Below are 26257 nucleotides of genomic sequence, written 5' to 3'. Positions count from 1 at the left end.
AGCTACTCAAATTTATTCAAATTTCTTTACATTTGTACATTCCACCTACAATGGCATCAATTTAGAAAGCAACAAACAGTATAAATATATCTGTATGTATTTATAAAGTAGTTTAGTGATATAAAGACAGCAACATGGAAAAGGATTTTGAGAAGATGGTGTTTTGAATAAATAAGATTGAGGATGAAAGATTTTCCATTACCCTGTATGAAACCATTTTGAAATACTAACAATCACCTCAACTGGAAGAAAATCTCCACTTTGGTTCATGTTCCTGTAGGGAAATGGCTTCAATGTTAATACAGTAATTTCACATGTAAATAGACTTCAACCAAATTGTCGAATTCAAAAAAACAATGCACATATAGTAAAATAAATCAGATTTAACTGCCATATTGAAGGCCAGTTTTCAGTGAAAGGTTACGGGGTTTACTTAAAACTAATTCATCAAGCAACTGAGTAACTGACAACTTGAATTTTTCAGTTAGAAATGCCTTGGAAGCTGAAGGTTGCAGTCTGCTACACATAGAATATTTAACAGAAAACAGAGCCAATAGTATTGAAAAGTGTTTTTAATTGTGTTAATATGGACTAGGTTGTCTTTCCCTCCAGATCTGTCCATTAGATTAAAGAGCAGTATATCATGTACAGTAGGCCATATTAAAAAATAATTCTGCAGCAAAATTATATATAATAAAATCAGCATCTCAAAACAAAAAAGGGCTATTAAAGATACAACCACAAAGTACTCAAACAATAAGCAACAAAGATTACTAAAGATAATTAAGCTGATATGAAAAAATGTTTAGAATGTCCTGTTTTATATGCTTTAAAGTTAAGTAAGCATGGAACAGTACGGTGCTTGGAAGAATGATTGGCGTGTTTAGAGTGCTGGAGAAACAGGCACGGTTATGGATTCCCGAAAGATTAAGAGGTTTTCTTTCTGCTATCTTGGGCAATAGGACCATGGTTGTGATGGACTGTAGTGCATTACTAAATAAAAATGATGATTTTAGTAAACAGAACCCCAGACATTAACTAGCATTTTAAAGAACTTTTTTTTCTTTGAAAGCATGGGTGCTTATTTTTGTTCAGAGTTCTGACTGACTGATTGTAAGCAGAACATATAAATATATTAAAAATGGCATATTTACTGCCTTTGAAATGGGATGTTTTTGGTATCTATATAAAACAGGGCTTTTTAAATTACTTTTACTGTATTTTATAGCCTTCACCCATAATTATATACAGTATGTTAAGGCTAAAACAACAGGTTATAAACAATATACAGTATATTTAAAACTGCAACTTTTTACAGTGTTTCACTATACAGAAACGTATGAATAAAACACAACTTAATAATTTACTGGATATTATCAGTCAACCCACAACACATAATCAAAACAATTGCTATCATTTTGTCATCCTTTTGAAAAAATTCAAGTATTAAGGTCCAGTCCCTTTTCCAAAAGAAAAAAAAATAGGCAGAATGATTTCAGTTATCTTCCATTCACAAGTGCATTGGACAGATGAAAACAAATCTGTAATTAACATTGAATACAATGAATATCACACAAAAGAGTAATGTTTCATTCTGCATACAACGCAGGATATAAAGACTGCTTTTAACATGCATATTTTAATGCATAAATCTTAATCATGATCTGTATTAGAGAAACACAGGATGTTACACATAGTACGTTGTGAATATTTTCTAAGGCTAACAATAAAACTATTTGCTAGATTGTTCAGAGATGCTGTTACAGCCTTAAGTTTTAATAAAGAGCTCTGTAAAAAGCAACAGCATTAAAAAAACATCACTGCAGCTAAAATCTAATATTACAGGTTTAAACTGAATTTTATTGAAAATGTGATCTCTTTTCATTTACTGTCTTTTAAGCTTTTTTGTAAGCTTTAAGCTTTTACTTAGATTCATAGAATCCAAGATCTTCTTAGATGCCTTCAATGGTACTTTCAGTGTAATTGGGATGTATACTTCCTGTTTTTCCTTAGGTTAAATTCAGGACTGAAGTACTCATCACATTGCTTGTACATCACAAACAGATACATTAACAGTCCATTAATGATAAAGTTCAAGTAATGATTATGTAGTATTGCATTATGCAAGCAGATGAATCTGGAACCTGTAAATCGGGGATGAATAATAATTTTACTGTCGTTGGTTATTTCACTTTATTAACGTATGTGCCGTTATTATTTTTCCTTCTTAAACACAGTTAAATACCTTAACAGTGTACAAAAGTATACTATCTTTTGTTTTTGTTTGACTCTTTATAATTTTCATGTAAATTATTTCAGAGATATTACTGTTTTACCACTGATGAATCTAAACTATGACTGAACTACCATAATAGTGGTATCAGCATTAAGTAACTGTATCCCATAAGGTTACTGATGCAGAATCAAAATGCCCAGAGCTAATGTCCGACTGTATAATTGCCAAAGGAAAGCAATGGGGGAAATATTATCTATTATACTGCTATTTCCCAGCAGGTACGGTCTTGTTAATGAATGTCAAAATCCATCAGTTGTATAATATGGCAAATCTATATTTTTGTCTTCCCTAAGGAAGCCATTTGTAGGTGAATAGTTTCAAAGGGAAATGTGATTAGACTTAAGAGTAGATATTCTGTTTCTGTGTTTACTTCTCTGTTCTCTGTAAACTTTGGATTCAGGATTTTCTGCATTTACTTAAATGAAAACCCAAATATCTTTCTCATGCTAACAAATACAATATTAGCCCAGCAAACCTTTAACACCCTTGATATCCTGTAATAGTACTGAGGTTAAGATATACAGTATATTATATAAACTCATGCACCTGCTTTCTGCATCCAAAGCACCCCGATATGACAGAAAAATACTTTTAACAACTTCAGGAGAAAATCAAATGGAAATAAGAAGTGCATTAACCTGGGTCTAATGTTTTCATGGAAATTGGTCAGTGTAGGCAATATGGTTTATACTTGCAATTAACTGAAATAAGGACGGTAAATTTGGCAATTTAAACACCATAACCCAGCAGCAGCAGCACTGGGATATCAGACCTCTTCCTCAAAAGCAGCCATTTCACTTGATACAAACATACTACTGTAGCTCAAGGACAGATCAAAGTGTAGGAAAGTGCAACAGAAAAAGGAAATGCAGAACATTTCAAACAGGGACAAAAGATCTACTTTTGAGCTGAAACATCTTAAATTAAGCCTGAAATCTTCATTACAAGAAAAGACAACTGAAACAATACCCCCTTAAAAAAATCAGATTAAGACTGGAATACAAGCTTAGTCTGAGAATAAAAGCTTAAACACTAAGTCACAGAAAGTAAAACACAGGGATGCTTTGTTACCACACTGAAAATATTAGTATATGTAATAGTCATTTACTGTAGAAGGTTCTTCAGTGTTCTGCCGATCTTGGCTGGGGACCCAGGGAAGGAAAACATTGTCTTCTACATACCCAAGAGTTAAGGAAGGAGTTTTGTAAGTAACGTTTTTTGCTGTTGGCAACAGCTAAAATTTGTAATGCAGACTAGTTACACAGTATTCAATATGAGAAGACTATTTTGACTATTAAGTCAATATACGTGAAATCACTGGGTACACAAAACGTATCACAGACACATAAACGATGCACATAAAAATGTCACTTTCAGACAAATAAGAGCACTGATGCAGAAATATTCTTTTCAGCAGTGACTGAAAGACTTTGAAAGTGCCTTGCATATCATCCAGGTTTCAAACTGTTCTAGTCTCAAAGCTTACCCATCATCCTCTTGAAATTCAATGCATTATAAGAGGGTCTGACTGCACTGCCAGAGTGGAGAATGATCTGCTGTCTCCAAACCCCCTTCCTCAAGAGTGAGTTGTCCAAAGCAAGGTGAAGCATGAATCTGACACTGAAAACTACACAAAAAAGGGAAGCATAGTAAAAGCAGACTGTAAAAATGCTGGGAGCACAAGTCACTTTTGCCTTCCACTGTCATGAGTGAAAGATGTTATAATGTCATTCCCCAACACTTTAACTACTTTTTAAAAACAATGTGTCAGAAAAAAAATATTGCAGGTGTTTTACTTTCATTGCACAATTAGGAACTTCATGGAAGCTCAAAGAATTCATGTTTTGCTGTATATCAAGACACTACAATCAATACGTACGGACAGGATCAAGCAGGGGGCTGACAAAGGAGGAAGAAACCACATGAGGGATGTCTCAGTATAGAGGTAATGGAACAGAAGATGTTAGCACAGACCTGGCACAGCCCTTTGTTTTATTTTTTATCATAAAAGTTTAATTTCTTGTTCTGCAATTTCACTGGGATGGAATTGTCAGGAGGGGAAGAAAGCGTTCACAGTTATTCAGTCTCACTGTTTATATGGATAGGAACATAGAATAAATAGTTTCGGGTTTACACAAGACTTGTCCATGTATAAAGGCTGAGTGCTTGAAGTTCACCTATTGACAGCAGTTCTCCTCTGTGCTTTTCAGTGCTTTACCAATGCTGATCAAGCTCCATTTCTTGTCTTTCAGAAATGTTTGCAAGAAGGATTAAGAGTTTAGTAAGAAATGGTTGTTTCAGGTATGGTTGTTGACATTTGGATATTGCCTCCTGCTAGGAGACTCTCTGTTCCTCTTGGCTGCACAGTGAGTGTGGATTGGAATGCCACTGGGGTGAAACACAAACTCAGGCTCACTAAATGTGTTATGACACAACTGGCAGCCTTTCTTCTCAGACAAGAAAATCGGACCACCTTTACACTTCATCTGTAGAGAAAAACACGGGACAAATGTGATTCAAATCAAGCAATTTTAAAATGACATAAAACAGGACTGGGTGTCATAAAACTGTAAATACTTCTCAATCACCTGGCTTTTGGCAAAAGCCCATATTCCATAATGGTTTTGGGACTCATTCATAACCGAATAAGTATCCAAAGAATGCGTTTCCCCAAACTGTACTCAAAATACTGTTTATTAACATCTTTGCACTAGTGGCAAAGTCAGGTGGTAAGGGATGCTTCCAGTGAGAAAGTGAAAGAAATGAACAAGCTGTCAAAACCTTTGGGTACCACCTATTTTTTCAGGTTTGGTGAAAAAATATACTACATCTACCTCACTAGGTGAATTCTGGCAACACCACAACTAAGTACAGTTACATTCTGATTGTCCCATCAGAACATCATAAAGCATTTGCTATATTCTAATAAATTCCACATTTCACATGTTTTATTTCATAAGTAGAGCTTAATAAAGTGCTTTATTACTGATTGCAGACTCTGACAACCAATCCTCTAACACTTTGCCAAACAGAAAAAAGCTTAAGTTGATGCTGATGGACTGAAGTAACTAGTTAATACCCTTTGCAGACAAAGGTATTTGCAAATTATTTATATGCACAGTAATAAAAACATTCCACCCAACCATCACTATAATCTTTTGGCATCGACGGTGCAATGTCATTCGTTAAGTTCTAAAGAACGTTCACTGAGTTAAATGTATAATCAAAGCAGGCTGTAATGGCACGAAGAAGACTTACCTTTTCATGCTTGTGAATGATGTTCTCTGATCTCGCTAATCCCACTGAGACCTGAGACATGCGCTTGGAATGCATGCTTTCCCTTATGGCTCCACTTAGGAAGGGACAGAGAAGCTGGATTGACCAGCTCTCTGGAACAAGTCTTAAAACACGAACTGCATCAAAGACCTCTGCATGCCTGTTCAATAGGTCCACGGCAGCCATTACTAAGGCATCATTGGAGATAGAAGGGTCCATGTATAGTGCAAGCAGCATGTGAAAAAGCCGCTGTCTGTAGGATGGATCTTTGTCCTCGGAGGCCCACAGACAATAGCTCTCTGCAGCTTGGAAGTCTTTGAGCTGATGAACAAGGATATGAAGTGCTTTATCGTACTCCTCCAGCTTTCCATACAGTATTGCACACTCAAACTTCAGATCTGTGTCCTTAATTTTACCTGCAAAATATCAGAACAACTTGGATACAAGTGCGACACTATCTTCCAAATCGCTCGAAACACTGAATTTTATGGCTTCATATTATCTCATCAGCTTTTTATTATTAGAAATACAAGTGTCAAGTATGTAAATCAAAGACAGGAAGCATGCACTGACTCATGCTATCCATAAATATTTAATTTGAGGAAATAGACCTAAAATTAAAAAAAACATAATGTATTCAATCTAAATTTACAGAAATATCTAAATGCAAATAAACAATTGACATTCTACAGAAATTAAGGATGGAAATATTAGAATCAAACAGGATTTTCTCAAATAGAAAGGCCAACATGTACGTTGTTTGGTGACTCTTATTAATGTCCATAGAGAACTGTGACCTATTTATTTTTTAGAAAAAAAATAACTTGCATTTGAAATGTATTTAAAAGTAAATTCAAAATATTTTTTCCATACAGCAGGACTAAACAAGAAATACTGTATTCACATCATATGGAGAGAGAACTAAAGGTTTATTGTAACTTCGGAGTAAATATTTGCAAAGCTAACCATTTATTTCTATGTGCATTGAAAACTCAATATTCCATTTGTTTGCATTTCATACCAAAAGATAAGAATTTATTACCCAGATTTGTTCCTGGATCAAGCTGTCTGGCTCATAGGCAATTTAGACTTGGTTGTTGTTCAATAAATGTTTGCCATTTTAAATATTTGAAAAAATATTTAAATCAGTGTAAAAGTAATATAATCAGAAATCAATGGTATATTTAAGGGCAGAAAATAAAAGGGAAAGATTTAATTTTCTGTAAATATGGTATAGCAAGGGTAATTTTGGTTTAAGACGGTAACAAACCAAGACTGTACTGTACCAAGACATACACCAAGATTGGAAGATCTAATATTAGAAACTTTGATGTTTGATTTACAAGAACATCATCAGATATTTTCATATAAGGGTACTGTGGCAAGCCCATAAAAGTAAAGAGTTTACACTGGAGCAGCATAATGTGAGGGAAAACATTTTTTTTCTAATAACATCCATTCAGGAACTAATTTTAAGTTATTATTTCTAACACACAGTATAGGTACAATAAAGGGTACAATAAAAGTAAATATCAATTACATTTATAGCAACTCACAAACTATACATTAGACAAGGACATCAGTCAGACAATTTCCACATTAGGATGAGGAAGCCAACAATACACATGGCAACTTCAACAAAACAGTCTGAGTACTATTATATGGATAACTAAAAGTAAAAACTGTGTGTATTTCTTTAGTGATCGGTATTGCATATTACAGAAAAGTTATATTAAAACATGGTTAGCATTTTATAAATCTGCGTGTACCAGAATTTTCACAGTACATAAAACACATGTATTCAAGCTACACGAGGCATTCAGCATATGGTCAGTACAAATACCAATGACACATTAACTCATTTGTCACTATAATTGTAACTTTAATGGGTATAACTTTCCATAATTGCTGTATAAACTACCATATGAACACTTGCAGATTAAGCAAAATATTACAATGAGTGTCTTAACTACATGTCTTATAACACTATAAATTGGAATTCCTAAAACCTCAGCTTATATAATACTGCATAATCAGCTCTGATAATGACTCCTTACCTAGCAATAACTGCACCCTGTACAGGTTGGACTTCTGCAACAGGTTCTGAAGCTTTGTCCTGGAAGAGCTCAGCTCTTCTGAGGGTGTTTCACTTTGGGAATGCAGTTGCAGCACTCTATCAAGGTACAGGGCAGCCAAGTGAGAGTGGAACTTCTCCTTCTATGCACAGAAACAGAGAACAGAACAATCTGTCTGCATTAAAGCAGCACTGCAAAAGTACCTCCAAGGTTCAAGATGGATGTGCACAACAGGTTAGTTCAAAGGGCTCGCGTCTATCAACCATACCAAGGATTATAAGTAAGGTTACAGATGAACGGAATCTATTCCACATATCTTGTACAAGACAAAGCTTGAATCTTTAACAGCATTATTAGGGTAACATACTATTACCATGCTGTTTCACCACTTTGTACCCTGATCTTGCTATATCTCAAAAGCTAAGCACGATTAGTTCTGATCAACATTGGGAAGGAAAACTTCTAAATCCACTACTATAGTTGCTACTATAACATCATAATGCAGGTGTTTGTGTGTCCGTAAGTGACACTGTGGCACAGAATGTCCAAAACTGATGTCCCAGTTTGGGGACAGGGGAAATTGCTATAAAAGGTGCCAACATTCAGAAGAAAGATCTTGACTACATGACGAATAAAGATTCCAGAAAACTATTCATGAGAGTATGGATGATAATCCCACGTTCTGGTTTAATTCCACTCTGTTCCTGCATATTCTAGGCTCCATAAATTTACCCTTAACCCAAATTTTAATTATTTACTTCTCCTCCTGGTCAGCTATGTTGTGTGGCTGCTGGCACAGAAAAGCTGCTATCCATCACCCAGGTAGGTGCTGTACTTCTTCAGTAGTGGATGAATTAAGAGCCACTGATGTACACATATGTGGAAATCAAAAGCACTACACAAAGTTAAAAAAACACTCCAAAAATGTATACCACTAATGAAGAATTAAGACGTAATTGGAGTGTTCTTTGAAGCATTTATGGATCATACCATAACTAGTCCTGACTTACAAAAATGACCACTTGAAGAGTGTTAGGTCTAGAAGGTTGTGTCTAGTCTACTAACATTATGTAAAGTTAGGAAATGCAAAAAATGATGATGTTTCGTGTTTTGTCTAACTACATTTCCCTTCCTTTTTCTTTTCCCCCTTTCTGGGGTTTAAATAAATAAAAGAAAGTCAAAATACATATTAAATTCTATATCTGAGACAGAAACAAATTCCAGGAGTTCCTCTAGAACCTTGAATGTTTTGTCAAACAGTGACAACAAAAATAATTTAAATCATTACCTGAATGTTTTTTTCAAAAACAAGATGTTCAAGATACAAAATGATGGCTTGTGAATATTTATGTAGGTACTTGATGACATTGTCTGGATTCAGTTTGCCTATCTTCTCTTCATCTTCTGGTCTCTTTGTAAAAATCTGAACACCAACCTAATGTAGACAAAAGACAAGATAAGATTCACATGAGCCCAGATTTTGTGATTTTTTTTATTACTCGATGCTCAGAAAAGTTAGGTAAAAAGCCTTCCCATGTTCTTGAATTTAAGAGTTTCCAATTTACAGTCTACAGAAACCAAGTAATGAAGATGTCCATTGAGTAAAAAGGTCTTATTACAAATACAGCATAAGTTATTGGTCAAGGGTTTTCTGTGCATAGTGCCGTGGGCATCATAGTTAACAATACAAAAGGTCTCAATTAGTTCAGTGTGATTTGATACCTTCTAAGACACAATCTTGATCAATAATATACATTTTTGTATAATACAATATGTTTATATCATTATGACAACAATATTTGATTCTCTGCCACTTACACTCATTTATCTTACACACCTTTCAACATCTTGGTGAGAATGAGAAAGCACTAGGCTGTGCGTTTTGTTCTTAATTTGATCATTTCTAGAGACAAGTTAAATGTTCAGCAATGAAGGGTCCAAAAGAGACCAAAAATAGTCACTTAAGAGACAGCAAGAAGGAAAGAGAAAGAATTACAGGAAGAAAGATCTGTAGGGAACATAGATAAAAAAACAGTGTTAATCATACTTTACGTAATAATACAGACCTTTTCATTTTTTTGCAGAGCCCAATCTGCATATTTCCATATTAGATCTTGCTTGGAGGAGAAGGTGAGGAAATCCACTATGTATTCATACAGATCAGCTCGGGTATCATCGTGGAGCTCTCCATTCACTATCTGCATCCAAAGCTAGAGAATCCAGGAGAGAGAGAGACATCACTGAGGGAGAAATAGTAAATCCAATCTCGGTTACAAATGTTCACAAGTGTTCTACTTGGCTCTTCGCTGAAGGAATGAAGCAAGAATGCAAAGACTAAAGGAAATGCCGGTTCACCTCCCTTTACTGAAAAAGGAGATTTGGAAATGAAACACTAAGTGAATTATTTAAAGGGAACTATATCAAGCTACACACACACACAAGCTCTGGCTAGTTTTTTTTAATACATGAGAATCTTAACCTCAAAAAGAAAATGTGCACACACTTTGCATTCTATAAATGATTTGATCAAATGCCAATCAGCAGAATTAGACTGCAAAGCAGCAACCCGGAGATAAACACAGCTTAAAATGTTTACACTGTTTAAGAAATGTCACTTTGTTGATTTATTTTCTTACATCATAGATGTAAACTGAACAATACACCAGTTTGCCATTCCAGTTTAATGGAATTTTTTTTAATTTCCTACAAATCCAAAACAATCTCCTAAACCACTTTTTCCCAGCCTGATTTCCAAAAAATATTCCTACCCACAACTAATGTTGCTGTTACAATTTCAGGACAACAAGCTAACAAAATATTTTCAAGCACCAATCCTTAGGTCCCAAAGCACAGAGGAATGAAACATACTGGTATGCCATAACCATGAAGAGAACATAAGGCATTAGAATGGAACCATCAGGGCAACAAATTGCATTCTGTATGACAATGTAGAAGCACGATTATAGAGATAATGTTACACTTATTATTTGGAGATAACATTAGTTAACTTTATCTAAAAAAATATCAGAATATAAATTAAAACAGCCTAGCTTACAGATGGCAAGTGACTATGTACAATTGTTAAGTTAAACAGATATGACATACATGACATATGATGACATTGTGTAAACTACAGTGCCAAATAAAATTACTGGGTCAGTTAAATCAAATTATATATAATATTAATATTTTGCTTTGAACTCAACCAAACTGAATCAGTGATCAGAAGAGCAATATGGGAAGGCACATTGGTACAGTGATCATCGGCAATGGACTGGTACCCACTCCAGGATGTACTTTGCCTTAAACCTGTTTTGTGCCAAGATATCCTCCGGCTCCCCCATGACCTGGTATTGAATAAAGTGGTAAGAAAATGGATGTATGGATGGAAGATGTATATGTATATGGATGTATATCTTCCATATAGGTTGCCTGTCCCTTTCAAGCAATAAATGCATAAAGTCTATATATGAGATGCTGTTTAGTGATTACACTTGAAAAGTTCTGACAAATTTTTCTTCAGTGTGAAAAATACATGCTCACTTGGATTTAAGCCTGGAGACTGACTTGACCAGCCTGAGATATTCAATTTTTTTCCCAGATAAACTCCTTGGATTCATTAGCTATATGCTTGCTTATGAACCAGTTCCAGTCTACTATGCCTCACAATTTGCTAGGAGAGCCAGGAGAATATGGGATTATAGTGACTGAAAAGACAAATATGAAGCTTTTCCTAAGTGTGAAAAGGTTTAAGTGTGGAGAAAGGAAGGAACAGAAAATACTCCAAAGAATGCCACCTCATCTGGGAGGTATACAGATTCAACAATTCAAATAGAATAAGAATGTACTACACAGCATGGATTAAGAAGTTTACCACCCTACACCATCATGAGAGGTGCACTGGCCTTACCAACTGTTTTAATTGAAGAAATGCTGTTTCTTCACGGTTTTAAGTAAAATGTTCTCATTTAATGTTGTATGCTTTTTCCATAAGTGACTTCATAGGTCACTTCAAGAAACATCATGTGAACTTTGATCTGATCTCAGAGACTAAATTAAGAGGCTATATTACATGTTTTTTAAAGACTGTTTAAAGTCTTAAAGTTTTTTTAAGTCAAAGGTAACTAAATGGGCTTAATTTAAAGAATACACAACATAAGTTATCTGAAAATGTAAGTTATTTAAATATATTTATATACTGATATGCACTGGGATGCATATAAAATACTGTATACTGGTTAAAGATCTAGTTGTTTAAGAGTGAGTAGGATGCACACTGTGACAGCATTGATACACAGAATATCCCTTTTTTAGACAGTGCCACAATATTAACAATACAATTTACAATTGGATATGCTAAATGCTCAAAATGCATTTGCAAATGCTAAAAATTTAATACCTGCACTGCAGCATCATCTTGACCATTGTAATGATAGAGAAGTCCAAGTGCAAAGAACCTGAAAATGAAAAAAAGAAAATGTATTTTAGCATTATCTTTAGAATCATGTGTTAATTAAAACTTATAGAACCTATTAGTTTTATGTGAAGTTTTGTGCAGCCTGCTCCTCAGTGCAGGCCGTACTGCACTGGGGGCAGTGCGGTGGCTCTGTGGTTAAGGATCTGTGCCTGTGGCTGGAAGGTTGCCGGTTTGTATCTCGCGGCCGGCAGAGGAATCCTACTGCGTTGGGCCCCTGAGCAAGGCCCTTAACCCCAACTGCTCCAGGGGTGTCTTATAAATGGCTGACCCTGCGCTCTGACCCCAAGCTTCTCTCCCTGTCTGTGTGTCTCATGGAGAGCAAGTTGGGGTATGCAAAAAGACAAATTCCTAATACAAGAAATTGTATATGGCCAATAAAGTGATCTTATCTTACTAAGAGACTGCCTTGTTATCACAGACGTTTCCTTTAAAGGGATCACCAAATACTGTCATTGCTAAATATTTTCGGTTGATTTTATATAAACAAGGTGAGAGTGAATCATCAATGACTTTTTAACTGGCAACATGTTTATATTGCTTCGTACTTTGCTTCCTAGAATCAGCAATGTGCTGATGTTTATATTCAGTCCAGGTCTTAGTCAATCAATAACTAAATATTTAACCATAAAGACCTTTTACTTTTTTATACTCATGTTTACATTATATTCATAAACCACCTTATAACACTATACACACACACATCATCATCTGATGGTGGCAATCATCACAATACATAAGTTGTATACATTAATGCACATTAAAAGATTAGATCTACACATAAATCGATGGCTTGTACAACTAATGGTACCAAAAGCTTTTGTTTAACTGTTAACTCTCTGGCCTAATCTAAATATTACAAACTTCTGTGAAATGAATAGGAGATTATAGAGCTTGTGTAATAAGTAATTTACAAAGAATTTAAAACATATACTTTAAACTGGTATTTTTATAGATTTTACGACTTACAGCATATTGTATGAACGTTTTTTTACCGGAATATGCTGCAACTTCTCACGTTCTTAAATCTCTAGCACTTATTTTATAAATGCAACATTTTATGAAAGTGTTTCTATAAAAATACTTCTAGACTTTCATAAAAATATTCCTATAACTAGGAATGCTGAACTAATACAGAAGTAATAATTCAATGTGTTCTTGGTATCTCAGAATAGTTATTTTGATAAACCCATCCCTTAATGGTTAGAAACAACAAATATAAATGTGTTTACAGTCATGAAAGCACAGCATAATAGATTTGTTATGGTTTTAAAAGAAAATAGTATTACTGACTTCAGGAATTACATTCACAGCTCATATTAAGGAATTGTTTCTAAATCCTGTCACCAGTTTGTGTTATAAACCAATAGATTATTAAGGAAACAATGTCTCCTTATTGACTTACTTTTTGTGTTTCTCCAGCCAAGGAACACTGTCCATTAGGACACAAGCATTCTCAGAAACTAACAAATCCAGCAGGCTTTCATGGTTTGCTTCTGCATACAGCTTCAGCAACGCAGTGTCCACGTCATCCCTGTATCCATTGGCTACTTCCGTACTGCGGATCTCGCTCAGATAGCTGATGAGGAACCTCTTGCACTTGAGGATCTTCTTCTGGTCTCCCTGCGTGAGGTGGTTGAGGTCTGCAAACTCGTGGAGAGGAGGATGCGAGCGTGTGAAGGTGGAAGTGGTAGGCAGGAGCAGAGGATAGAGAGAAATGAGCTCACGCACATCAAGATGGCCCTTCCTGTAAGGATCACATCAAAAAGGCTGAAAAAAAATACACATACAGACCTAAAGGCTCTCAAGTAAATCAACATTTCTTGGAATATAATCTAATCCAAAGAATCAAAACTGTACCCTGGCTTAGTGATGACAGACTGTTGCAGAGTACTATTTAACATTCACAGGCCATTCAACTGGACACTATCTAAATGCTTAAGACAGTTGTAATTCTAAAGACCAAATCTGCAATTCATATTCCAAAACAAAGTACATCCCTTTTAAAAAAAAACAATTACAATCCCCCCTTTAATCGAATTTCAAAATGAAAAATAAAAAAGTGAAAGGGTATTTTAATCATTAAAAACTGCTCCAAAATGATAGAAGGAAAAGTCACCTAAAATGTTCTTTAGCCTCTGAAAATTGAAGCCGTCCGAATTGTATAAATCCTGCTTGCTGGAGAATCCTCCTGTACATTATCTGAACAAAAGAGAGTAAAACATGTTAGCAACAGCAGTACCAATTGCTTTCAAATATTTATATCTATATTTTATGAAATATAATATTTCATCCATGTGTATTTTTACTATCATGAGGTGAGCACACTCCTTTCAATTTATGAAACACAGCACTGCGGATGATGTAATGCTTCCTTACTGATTTTTTCCAGATTAGAAAAATACTTTCATGTTGTGATTCAACTATATTGTTCACATTAAACTAAACATGCAATACCATAAATACGTAAACCTAACTAATGTTTAAATAATCTATTTGATCAATACATTCATGTGGGAATGGCTCTCAAAATGACACACAATGTAGGGGAGAGCTTCTGATAGTTAAGAGACTAAAAATTTAATGGAACACTAATGCAGTTGAAAAACATAAAAAAAGACCTGAAATTTATCTTTAGGAATGTTTCTTCGGGCTCCCTCAGCCAGGACGAGAGCTTCTTCCACTCTGTGACTGGCCAAAAGATCCTGGATCTGTCTCTCCAAAGGCAAGGGTACCAGCACATACACTGCTTTTGTAGTGGTTAAAACCACCTTCCCTGTGGTAAAACAAAAAACAGGACTACCGTAAAACAACATGGATAGAACGAGGAGTCACAACCAGTGCCATCAGAAAGAAAGGGAATGAAAATCTGGAAACCAGTGTGTGCCCCATATAAAACACAGAATTGAAGCTTGCAACAGCAGTTTAATAAGTTCCAAAGCAAGGCAAGATAAAAGTCGAGTAAACAAACTGACCCCAGAACAGCATGCATAAACTAGATAAAACCAGCAAAAAACCTGGTTCAGGAATTTGGGTAGAGACTGCACAACACTCCACAGGAGCAAATTGGTTTAGTAACAGAACCTGATTAAAGAGCAACTTTACCAGGCTTCACACCTGTCTTTTGAACACGTGGTTCTGCCTCCTTTGTAAACAACCATAATCTAAATAAGCCTCCATCCAATGAAATATATGAAAATAAGTAGGCCACAAATTGACAAATACAAATAACGATGGATGCCAAGCATAAACATTACGTATAGCGTTTAAAACATTCAAAACTTTAGCATTTGAGCATCCCCTTACATCTAATTTTACTTTACTTTAAGCTTCACTCTCTTGCTTTGATGCAAATACACAAAACAAGCCTGTCAACAGAAAAATGAAGTAAGTGGGACAACTGTAAAATAGATGTGAACAATATTCAGGAAGACACAGGAATATTGGGGCTGGGTGCTACATGAGCATACCGGGAACTCTGAAGATATTTTAATGTCTGGACTTTAAATTCCTGACTTATAACAGCTGACAAATTTGTCAAGTGAAAGTACAAAAAAACAGCTACCGCTATATTTACCATTGAATGAATGCCTAACATATCTAACATACATAACAAACTGTTCAAGGCTTTCCAATATAAGGATAGGACCAACAACTTTCTAAGCTTTGAATCTTTGAAAACACTTCAGCAAATGTTTGTAGCTTTAAGAGAACTATGATATCATTGTATGATAAAATGTAAGTAAATTTGAAATATACAGATGATTACAATGAACACGTTTGGAGCAAATGCTTGCCGGTAATCCTTTATTTTATACAGAAGAGTGAAGTACCTTCAAAATCCTGTAATATATGTCCATCCCTGAAAGAAAGGGTTTGCTTCAGCTGTTGGTCAAGCATGCTGTGCACAGTGATAAATCCCTCGTCCAGAGCCACCACATAGGGAAAACAAACAGCAGCTCCAATCACATTCTCTGACCAGCGAACAGGGGCCCTCTGAGAAATTCCTGCAGCTGTGGCAAACATTCCTGAAAAATACATTAAAAAAACAGTACAATTATTTTTTAACCCTTAGAACCCATATTTTTTCCTTCGTACTGCAAGAAGGATGAAGTTAGGGCACAGTCGTAACTTGAATAGTCAATGTGTAGACAATTCTTCTGTTCTCCATAGTTTGAAACTGTAACAATGAGCTTTTTTTTTTGAGTGATGCAGCTTTATGGAATGGGATAACATGGCTATATTACTGCAGGCAGCAGTACACAGGATAAGTCTTATGTTTTACCTGTTGGACAAATACTTTATTAAATACAACTTTGAAATGACTGAAAAACTGTCTATATAACTTAATCAGTCACATTGTATTTAATATACAAAGAGTAAATAATGTTGACAAAAAACTCCTATTTATGCAGTAGTATAAATATAGTATATAGACCATACTAGTATATGCTGTAAAGATAAAGCACAAATATTGCTTTATAAAGTAAAAAAAAATCTACAGCTTGTTAGGTAACAAATTACTTGCGATTTCTACATAGTAAAGAACATGTTAAAGAAAAATCAAATGAGAAAGATACCATGCATCAGAAGACACTCATTACTTATAACTACAACAGATTCACAGTAACTTTCATAAATTGTCAGGAGCAAAGACAATTTATTGAACAAAAATGCCAAGTTCATTGCTGATTAACATTTGTCATTTATAGGTGTGTGTACATCAACAGGGGTGTGTACTGCGAAGGTCAAAGGCTATTAGCATGTGGCCACAGCTGGAAGCAATACATTAGTATTGATGCATCTCACAGCAACACATCTATTGCACCCGGTTGTAGATGGTGTCTTGTGGGATTCTGTGCCATTCCATTTGTAGATTCTGGACAGGCATGTGTCTGTTCACTGGTCTCTGAGCCCTAGATGCTACACATGACCCCAGCACATCCCGTACATATTCAATGTCTGACAAGAAGGGTATCCACAGTGCACCTAGAACATCTTTATATTGCAAGAAATTTGTTGAGCACCCTAAGGATGTCCAATGACTTTCTGGAATGTTGTCGCATCAGGATGAGCCCACAGGAAACACAGAGAAATCCATAGGCCTCATCAACACAGCACAGGGTAGTTAGGACACCATAAATCACTGCAAGTGGGGTTCTGTGGCACAGCTGGGCCACAACTGAATTCCTCTTCTAACAACTCCACATGAGGTGTTGTTCCAACATACCAATTGCATGAAGGTGCGGTTCTCTTGATACACAGAGTTCATTGGATCATTTGTTTTTGCTCCTAGATTTTCACCAGTGCTAACCCAACAGTCACTAATGCATAATTGATTGATCAAAATGAAACCAAAACATTTTAGCAATATCCAAAAGTCATATACTTTATTTTTCTAAAAATACAAGCATAGAGTTACGTTTCTTTTGATGATCAGTACACAACTTAACGTTGTGCTTCATGCATTAATGAAATGGAAGCAATAGGGGAAATAAAGACAAAGGGTGTGGAAAATCAAAGTGAAATATACAGAGCTCACAAAATAGAATAGTACACCGTATGATGAACTAAATGTAATCTACAATTTATTTGACAAAACGGTGCTCTTTCTACTCTCTTTGGTACAACTTGCATATCTACAATAAAATCATCCAGCACTCTTCCATCACAAACAGCTGTAGCTACAGATTTTGACCTCACTCAAAAGATAAAGAAATAAATACAAGTGTGCCTTTAGCACAGAGAAAAACATTGTCACTCACTGAAATATTCACTCATGCTACTCTCCTTTTCTTAAAATGGAAAAATGGAAAAATTGTGGGAAATATTAACTATCTACATTCCCAAAATTCTATCATCTTCAAGATATAGGCTTAGTAAGTAAACAATTCATTCACACAAAAAGATTCTAAGTTTTTTATGAGTTTTATTTGAGAGAGTTATATCCAAATTGATCACATTTATGAATGTGATATTCAAATTCACTGATGATATTACTTCTTCTATTGTGTTTTTTATTGCTATAAACGTTTGTGCCTCTTTTTGCTTTAGCAAAGCAGTATGTACCCTCCTAGACAGCCTACTCTTGTGTAATACAAAACAAAACGTAAAACTGTGAATTTGTGGTCTAATAGAGGACTTACCTAAACCTCCAGGTGCAGCTAACAGGAACTCTTCTCTTCCTATTCTCTTAACTATAGGTTTCCTTTCTTCACTGTCATAGGGGAAAAGGTCCTGAGAAGCTCCAGTGTTGTAGTTAAGGATGATATACTGTGTTGTTAGTGCCAAACACAGGAAATAGCCATCCAGACCAATTGCTGACGGCTGCTCTGGGGTGGACAATTCTTTAACAATCTGAACACGATCCTCATAAACCATGTAAATTTGTATGGTCCTTTTCTTGATGGAAATAACACCAATTTCCACACAGAAGGGGTCACCATTGACAGGGTTCTCATTCACGGTAAAAGTGACAACACCTTTGATTTTGGCCCCGGACGGAACAGGCTCCAAGTTCAGCATGTTGACAACCATTATGGTGTTGTCACAGAGTACAATTAGCCTATTCAGGGCAGAAGCTGCCTTCAGCTCATTCACTGGCTTTTTGAGACCCAGATGTCTCTGCAGTTGCTTTTGAGCCACAAAGGCCAGGTTCCCTTTTGATGAACTCTTCTCTTCGAGCAGGAAGTGGTGGAGAAAGCAGTCATTGGTCCCAATGTAGATGTTTTTGCCACAGCACTCGATGCACTCTATGTTGATGCGGGGTTTGTCTCCCATCAGGAGCTCTCGCTCAACTGCGAGAACAAGTTCAAAAGCTTTCACACTCATGCTGTCACGGTCATCTACTGGGGGAAGAAGAAAAGAAACTTTTCAGGCCCAAAAACACCAGACTACAACAAATGAAGGGTCTAACACTTATATACAGTAACTTCTGGCTTACCATTAAGCCAAAAGGGCTACAGTGTTGCAATCCATAGTCTATTTTCATTTCAGAACTCATATCCCATTTTATCTTACTAAAAACATATTTACTGTTTTGATCTATTAAATAATTTCTTCTATGACATCAAAAACTACAAACATTCAAATGAAAACAATCAAATACACACGCAGCCTCTATCACAAAACAACTCCTGAAAGCACAGGGATCAAAGCAGTATTATCATCCAAATCAGGGTGATGGGGGAGCCAGAGTTCATCCTGGCAATCAACAGGTACAAGGCAGGGCACCCTGGCAGGGTTGCCAGTCCATCGCAGGGCAGACAGACACAAACACAGACATGTACATGCTCATACCAGGGTCAATTTTCCAAGAAGCCAATTAACCTACCAGTAGGTCTTTGGACTGCGGGAGGAAACCCAAAAATGAACACAGGGAGAACATACAAACTCCACACAGGTAGCACCCCAGGATTGGAACTGAACCCAGGGCCCAGTGCTAACCACTGTGCCCTCCTCAATTAAATATTGTAGATCTTATTTCAAAATAAACCAGTACTCCTTAGCTCTCAATGGCCAAAGATGGTCACTCCTGCTTTGACTATCATAACACTTACTAAATTGATGAATACTCTCATGTAATCTTGGTCTTCACAAATGGATAATGTAAGGGTGACCTGCTGGGCTGTGGCTCTCCAGAGTCAGGGTTGTTCATCACTGATATATACAATAATAAGTCCCTAATCGTTAATTTCTTAATTAAAATGTCTTAATTTCTTTTTATTTAAAATGGTTCCATCCTGCTATAAGCCTCAACTAATATTTGTGTTTAAAACAATATAAACTTTTTTTTTAAATGTGAAGGATTTTAAAGTATTTATCAAGCTCCAAAAAACTACATTTTTCAGGACAGACTATCAAAAAGAGCATAAACGTCAAGGTATGCAGTGAAATTTAGCATACTCGATCTCAGACTGACGTTATTCAAGCATTATTCCTTATATTTTTACAGTAAACAAATTGAGAAATTGTCGAAACGCAACAATAAAAAACACAATATCCCCAAAATCGTGAACTAAATACAGACACTGCAAAATATCAACTAAAATCCTCACTCAGTACATCACGTGCTTTTGAAGAGAGATGTTGGTTATTATAAGTAGGGGTCCTGATGTCTGAGAGATAAGGGGCAAGGGCTACGGAACAAGCTATAAATAAATGGATGCTTTTAATAGTTTCTAATGCAAACGATATTTTATTCGCCAAACAATTCAGTGACGGCACTAGCTGCGAGTAAGAAATTACTGGAGTTACTCAGAGCAGATTTGAGCAAATCTACAAGGCACGTCCTGCAAATAAAACTTTCGCACAGATGCCCGCATAACTGCATTTAATGTCGAAATCAAGGCATCGTGTTTCGTAAAATGAAGTCTGGTACTTAAAGAATCTCCTAAAAACAGTCACCCGTAAAATCTGTGATTAAACAATGGTTGCCTGCTGACAGGCTATCAGAACCAAAAAGACAAAACAGTACAAGGCTAACTGAAAAACAAGACAAACACCCAGAGCCTAGTTACAGAATGAAATCCTAGAATATTGATAGGATAGGAATATACACCTGCTTTTTTGATTAGATCCCTGTCGTAAGAGATCTAGAAGCACTTGCTCTTACCCTTTGCAGAATGAATTGGTTTGGCTTTTGGGAACAAAATTACTCTGACGAGAGGCAGGCCTGCGGTCGGCAGCACATACCTACAATTTTAATCACGGGCACAAAAAAACAGCGTGCGGAACGAATTTCTTACCCAGACCATGTGTGATATAATAAGATTCTAAAGATGATAACGTTTCACGGCCTCTTATTCCTCACTCTTCTGTTCTTCCCCAAGCTCAGACAGACACACTGGGGTTTGTTTCCTGCTCGCTTTTCCATCTACATCCGGTCAGCTGATGTGTCGAGATTTGGAGCGCCGTGCGTCTGGGACAATCTGGTCGCATGTGTGACGTCATTAATAAAACAACTCAAGCGGCAGCCTGTATTAAGGGCTAAAAATAAACGTAATGCAAATTCTGTTCTGGACAGCCATCTGTCTGAAGAGTAACATGGGCAATAAAACATAGCTGTAAGTAGAATAAAATTTCCTTTGGTATGATTGGGTGTGTTTTGACATTAATATTCAACTTGTAGCAGAACTTTTGACGTTTTACTACAAAGTTGTGGACTTTTCTAAGAAAGTAGACAAGTTTAAGACTCTATTCTTTTTCATTGTTTATATAATTACAACACGTATGTAAAGGTATTATTTTCTGACAACAGTCACCGTTTCGATCTTGGGAAGACAGAGTTAAAATAAGCAGATGATCTGAGCCGCCGAGCATTGTGGGACTGGTTGGTCTGAAGATGGAAATGGCGGATGCTTATGATGCAAGTGGAAAGAAGGAGAAAAATAAGGAGAAAAGCGTTGTGAACACAGATCTCCTCTTACACCCTGAGCTGCTTTCTCAAGACTTCATTCTTTTGACGTTACACGAGGTCAGTGGTAATGTTTATATTCCAGAAGACAATTTATCTGCAGGTTATATATCAATTCAACCTCGAGAGAATTGTGATGTGCAAGCTTTGTAATATCGATTCACCACAAAGTTAGGGATAATGAATCTACAGTTGAAGTGAATGCGTGAAGTAGTTTTTCATCACTCCTTAAAAGAATTATATTATGACAATAATTGACATTTAGTACTAAAAGAAAGCATTTTACTAAATGAAAGATCAGCATACTTATGAACAGCATTGCGATTGTTTTATCTTGGTTTATAATTTGTTGTTTGACGATATTAGTGTCAGACTGTCTACGTTAAAGAATGTGCATCATAATTCACTGTCAAAAAAGAATGGCTTAAAATAATTACGGTATCACACCATACCGTTTTTGAATGTTGGTAATTTAAATGCAAATTGCTGAATCCGTTTTCCGTATTTACATGCTTTAATTAGTCCAGATCATCTGACATGTATATTGAGTAAATTATTCTCCTCCTTCTCTTTTATTTATATGAAAGCTTATTTCTGATATAGATGAACTGTCATTAAATAGACCTAAACGTTTGCGTTCAAACAGTTCTGTAGTTTGTCCAACCCAAGCATTCAGTTACCTTAATATACAGGGGAAAAAAGGAGTGTAAAAGTTTTTATTCCTTTATGGTGTGACTTAATAGTGGAATGCTTTCAACTAAGCAAGTTTTGCAGTGAACAGAGGAATATGAATGGGATAAAAAGTATCAGCAGCATTATTTTTCATCGTTTATCTGCTGAGCATTTTGTGATGGTGCTAGAAATAAAAGCATTTTTTGATGCTGTAATGATAGTAACATTCTAGCTTGAAAAAGTAATGATTTGTAGGCAATATATGTAATGTGCATTCAGCATGAAATAAAGCAAAAGGTAATATGATCTGTTTTCTGTATGGCAGCTAACTTAAAATAGTATATTCTTTTAAGAATAGTTTTTTAAATTTAACATTTTCTAGACGCAATCTATAACGTCTTACAGATGGTTCTGTGTAATAATATATATGACTGTAATATGTCATTTAACCAAATCACTTTTCCCACAGAAAAAGATCCCCGTTGAAAAAGAGAAAGAGGCGAACAGAGACCACCTCACAAACTTGTACCTTCAGCATGTTATTCCTCTGCCTCAAAGAGACTTGCCCAGTAGCCGCTGGGGAAAAAGAATGGAAAAGATTCGGGCGCTCCAGTCTCCAGCTAATTCACAGCAACAGGGGTACAGTGTTTGTTTATCTCATGGTAAAATGTTACCTTCCCACAATAAATTATATATGAGAAAACACACATTAGTCATATGCTGTGGATTAAAATAGTGCATCCACTCGAAATCTGATACTTGCTTGAGTGATTCACAGAAGAGATTAAAGTGTTAAGAAGATGTTTGGTTGGTTAAACTCAATAAATTAATAAAATTCTAAGAGATGTGGAATGCTAACACTTGTCTATGGCTGTATTCGATTAGCACTTTTTTTTATCTTTTTGTAGTTCTGTGTGTGACAATTCTAGAAAAAGGCCCCTGATAGTGTTTGATGGCAGCTCCACAAAAACAAGTATTAAACTAAAGAAGACAGAGGCTGGATCTGGAGCAGTGGATCGTTTGAAACCCCCACCATCAGGAAACCTCACCAACACCATTCGCAGACTGTCGGGTCCATCAGCCAATTGCTCCTCAGATGACTCCCACAGGAGCTCTGCCAATCACTTGAGTGGTAAAGAAGAGGCGCAGAACAGTGTTGCAACCATTCATAGGAGTCCCACAGGAAATGGAAAAGCTCCGTCATCCACACTCCCAACTGGAGGCACAACTATCAAACTAAAGAGAGTAGCACCCAAAGAAGGAGAGTCAGAAGCTACGGTATGTAAAGTCTGTGCCCCTGCCATCTTAATTTCTGTATACATTGTTTTTTGTAGTAGATAAAAGCAAGAATTTGACATCTCCTTGAAAAGAAAAACATTTTATGATAGGGAACTGCAAGCCATTTTGAAGGCAGCCCCATGCAGGAACACCATTTCACCAAATGTTTACCATTTGTAGCTAGACCACCAGGTTTCGAGGCAAGTGGCCAAACAGTCCTTGAACAGAAGAAATTTCCAAAAGAACCTATGTTTTCCCAAGAGGTTGGTGGTCTAGTGTGGTTAGAAAAATTATTGCAGGAGCTTGTGAGGTGCACATCAGTAGTAATTTGTGGCCATATTTGTATATTCAGCAACAGAGTTTCAGATGTTAATGATTCACTCATTAGAATAATGCTATATTTAGATGGAATTGACCAAATGATTTTTAAACGGCAGGAGTTGGAAATACATGCCATATATAGGCGGCAGAGAGGTAACACAAGCCATAAGAGGTAGCTTGAGGTCAGGCATCCATCTTGTTTTACACAGTAATCCCATTTTCACATAAATGAATCCTGCTGACACTGAGGTTTGGAATTAATCAGATGAACAATTTTTGAACAGAAGCACTCTGAGTGTTCCTCAAAACAAAAATAAATGCAGCCTCTTTCCCTGTGTAAATTTGGAAAAGGTTTTATTGATTCATTTTGTAAGGTTTCAGTTTATTTTGTGGTGCAGTTCATAAGAAGATATTAGAAAAACCTTTGAGTATGTGCGTCAGGCCACCATCTAGGACCTTAGTTTTTGTCACACATTTTGTGGCTTATCTGTCACTGCTTACCTGTGTAGTAGTTCTTCACAAGTGCTAAAAACATGAATGCTCACTAGTAGTATTACAGATATCAGACTGTTTTATCTAAAAACATTTTCATGTTAGACATGGTTTGTGACATGTGACTAAAGAACAAAATTGTAGGTTGGTTTAGCCTTTTTCCAGAAATTGTAATCTGCATATTCCACTTTTAAATGTTTTCTGATTTAAAACTTTCTTTATTTCCCAGGGTGAACAGAAGTCACCAGAGCCCAAGAAGAAAATTCAGCATGTTACATGGCCATAATATGGTTCTGCAGGTGTCTGTTAACTACAGAAATGAAAACAAGAAAAGTCTGTCTTCAAAAAGAGAGCGAACACAGCATTGCCTTTATGGTACTTTACAGTTTGGTTCTGTAGCAGCACATCACTGGAAAACTAATTACATGACTTGGACCTGTACTCTTAATAAAAATATGTATAATTTTAAGTGCCCTTAAAGTCCCAAATGTTAATAAATTTTTCTAAAAGCCTCTAAAAATTGAACGCGTAGTAAGCAATGTAAAAGCAGTGTTTTTACTAAAATGTTTTTACTGTGCAACACTTTTTTTCTGATGTGAATCTTATGCAAACGTTAGTGATAGATTTTTGTTATTTTTATTAAAGGTAAATTCACTGTGAACTGAAGTCATAATTGTCACTTTAGCAGTTGAAAGACCTTAACAGCCTAATTTCTTTATTATGCAGTATTTGTACAGACATCACAGCAGGTTACAGCATACTTGCTGTTTACAAAGGGCAATTCGTGTCATTTACACCCTGTTAATGAAAATCAGTTTGGTCAATGTCTGAAAAATAGTCATTTTTCACACTTACACATGAAAGTTTCTTTGTTTCAAATTCTGACAAGTTGACATCTACTGATATCACTACTGCTGATATTGCTACACTACTCGTGTTATTGTTAACAGTTCTCTGAATGTTATATTTTAAACATGCAAAGACTAGCACTGAAAGTTTAAAAATTCGTTATTTTTACTGCAGTCTTATTGATAACTTGGCAATTCTAGAAGGTACCCATCTTTTACTCAATTTGTGTTTGTAAGTTTACTTTCTAAACAAGTAAAATATGTTGTAGAGTATTTTAGGTTTATTTCTTAAGAACAAAAGAGGCCATTTGACCTATCCATTTTTTTTGTTAGAAGACGCTCCCACTCTCCTTGAAAAGGATCTCATTTCACTGCTTCTTGAAAACAATTTGGCCAGCACCTTAAAAAACTGAAAACTATTTTCCAGACTTTAGTGGACCTTTTTTTAAAAAACGTGTCTTCTGATTAACATTGTAAACGTACTTTTCAGGGTTTTAAATTTTATGAAGTTGGAGATTTGAACCTGCATTCCTGTTTACAAGACAGCAGGTTATGGAGGTATCAGGATTTTAAGAATACTAAAACCTCAATTTTCGCGAGTTCTACATTCGCAGTTTAACTTCGTGCGAAATTATGGGTGACTGCTTTATCTAGATTCGCGGGATAAAATCGCCTCTTTTCGATCAACCCAGTAGGAAAGTAAATGCGGGCACCCAACTGCCCATCTTCATCTGGCAGATCTACTTGAACTGATTTGCATCGGTCTCTAAAGTCAAAGCATAGTTCGGCAAAGAGTTGACATGTTTATGGAGAAGTGTATCATGAGTTATGCTTTAGTTTGCTTTAGGAAAGCGTTAAATGTACGTTGTATGTAGATCTTTTATAAGAAAGTAATGCCTGTATGTGAGTGTTGCGCTGCGAAATAAAAGAAACCTTAAATAGCAAAAACGTCCCCTAAATTAACACAATCTCCGTTCTTGTCTGTCTAGCGGAAAAGGATAACAAAGGAAATTAAACAAACCGTAGGAGTGTGTTGAGACACTTCATTCACTTTTTTCTCCGTTATTTCTGTACTGTAATAAACTTCTTTCAGTGTAGTAGCGCTATTCA

At 35.9% G+C, this 26257-nt stretch overlaps 2 protein-coding genes across 4 annotated transcripts; one reads left to right on the top strand and one right to left on the bottom strand.

The window, feature by feature from the left end:
- tgfbrap1 (transforming growth factor, beta receptor associated protein 1) lies at positions 1–21000 on the bottom strand. 2 transcript variants are annotated; one of them, XM_088914829.1, is made up of 12 exons: positions 20869–21000; positions 18268–18969; positions 15955–16149; positions 14743–14897; positions 14241–14323; positions 13527–13868; positions 12047–12104; positions 9714–9857; positions 8936–9082; positions 7630–7789; positions 5555–5988; positions 1–4782 (listed from the first exon to the last, which is right to left on the bottom strand). In XM_088914829.1, exons 2-12 carry the CDS (start codon positions 18950–18952, stop codon positions 4594–4596), a joined length of 2592 nt encoding a protein of 863 aa, XP_088770955.1. In that variant the 5' UTR covers positions 18953–18969; positions 20869–21000; the 3' UTR covers positions 1–4593. The 2 variants fall into 2 exon arrangements, with proteins under 2 accessions (XP_088770955.1, XP_088770956.1); XM_088914830.1 differs by having other exon boundaries at positions 3783–4782; positions 18268–18966; positions 20869–20946.
- A 48-nt stretch (positions 21001–21048) lies between these two features.
- Positions 21049–26095, top strand: tslig2 (tRNA splicing ligase complex subunit 2). 2 transcript variants are annotated; one of them, XM_088914914.1, is made up of 5 exons: positions 21049–21186; positions 21381–21596; positions 22678–22847; positions 23117–23486; positions 24529–26095. In XM_088914914.1, the coding sequence occupies exons 2-5, from the start codon at positions 21465–21467 to the stop codon at positions 24583–24585; spliced, it is 729 nt and encodes a 242-aa protein (XP_088771040.1). In that variant the 5' UTR covers positions 21049–21186; positions 21381–21464; the 3' UTR covers positions 24586–26095. The 2 variants fall into 2 exon arrangements, with proteins under 2 accessions (XP_088771040.1, XP_088771042.1); XM_088914916.1 differs by having other exon boundaries at positions 21062–21186; positions 21407–21596.
- Positions 26096–26257: the final 162 nt, after the last annotated feature.

Source organism: Atractosteus spatula, chromosome 4 (genome assembly GCF_055471065.1).
Source record: "Atractosteus spatula isolate fAtrSpa1 chromosome 4, fAtrSpa1.hap1, whole genome shotgun sequence".
NCBI classification, from domain to species: Eukaryota; Metazoa; Chordata; class Actinopteri; order Semionotiformes; family Lepisosteidae; genus Atractosteus; species Atractosteus spatula.
This window is presented reverse-complemented; position numbering and strand designations above follow the sequence as displayed.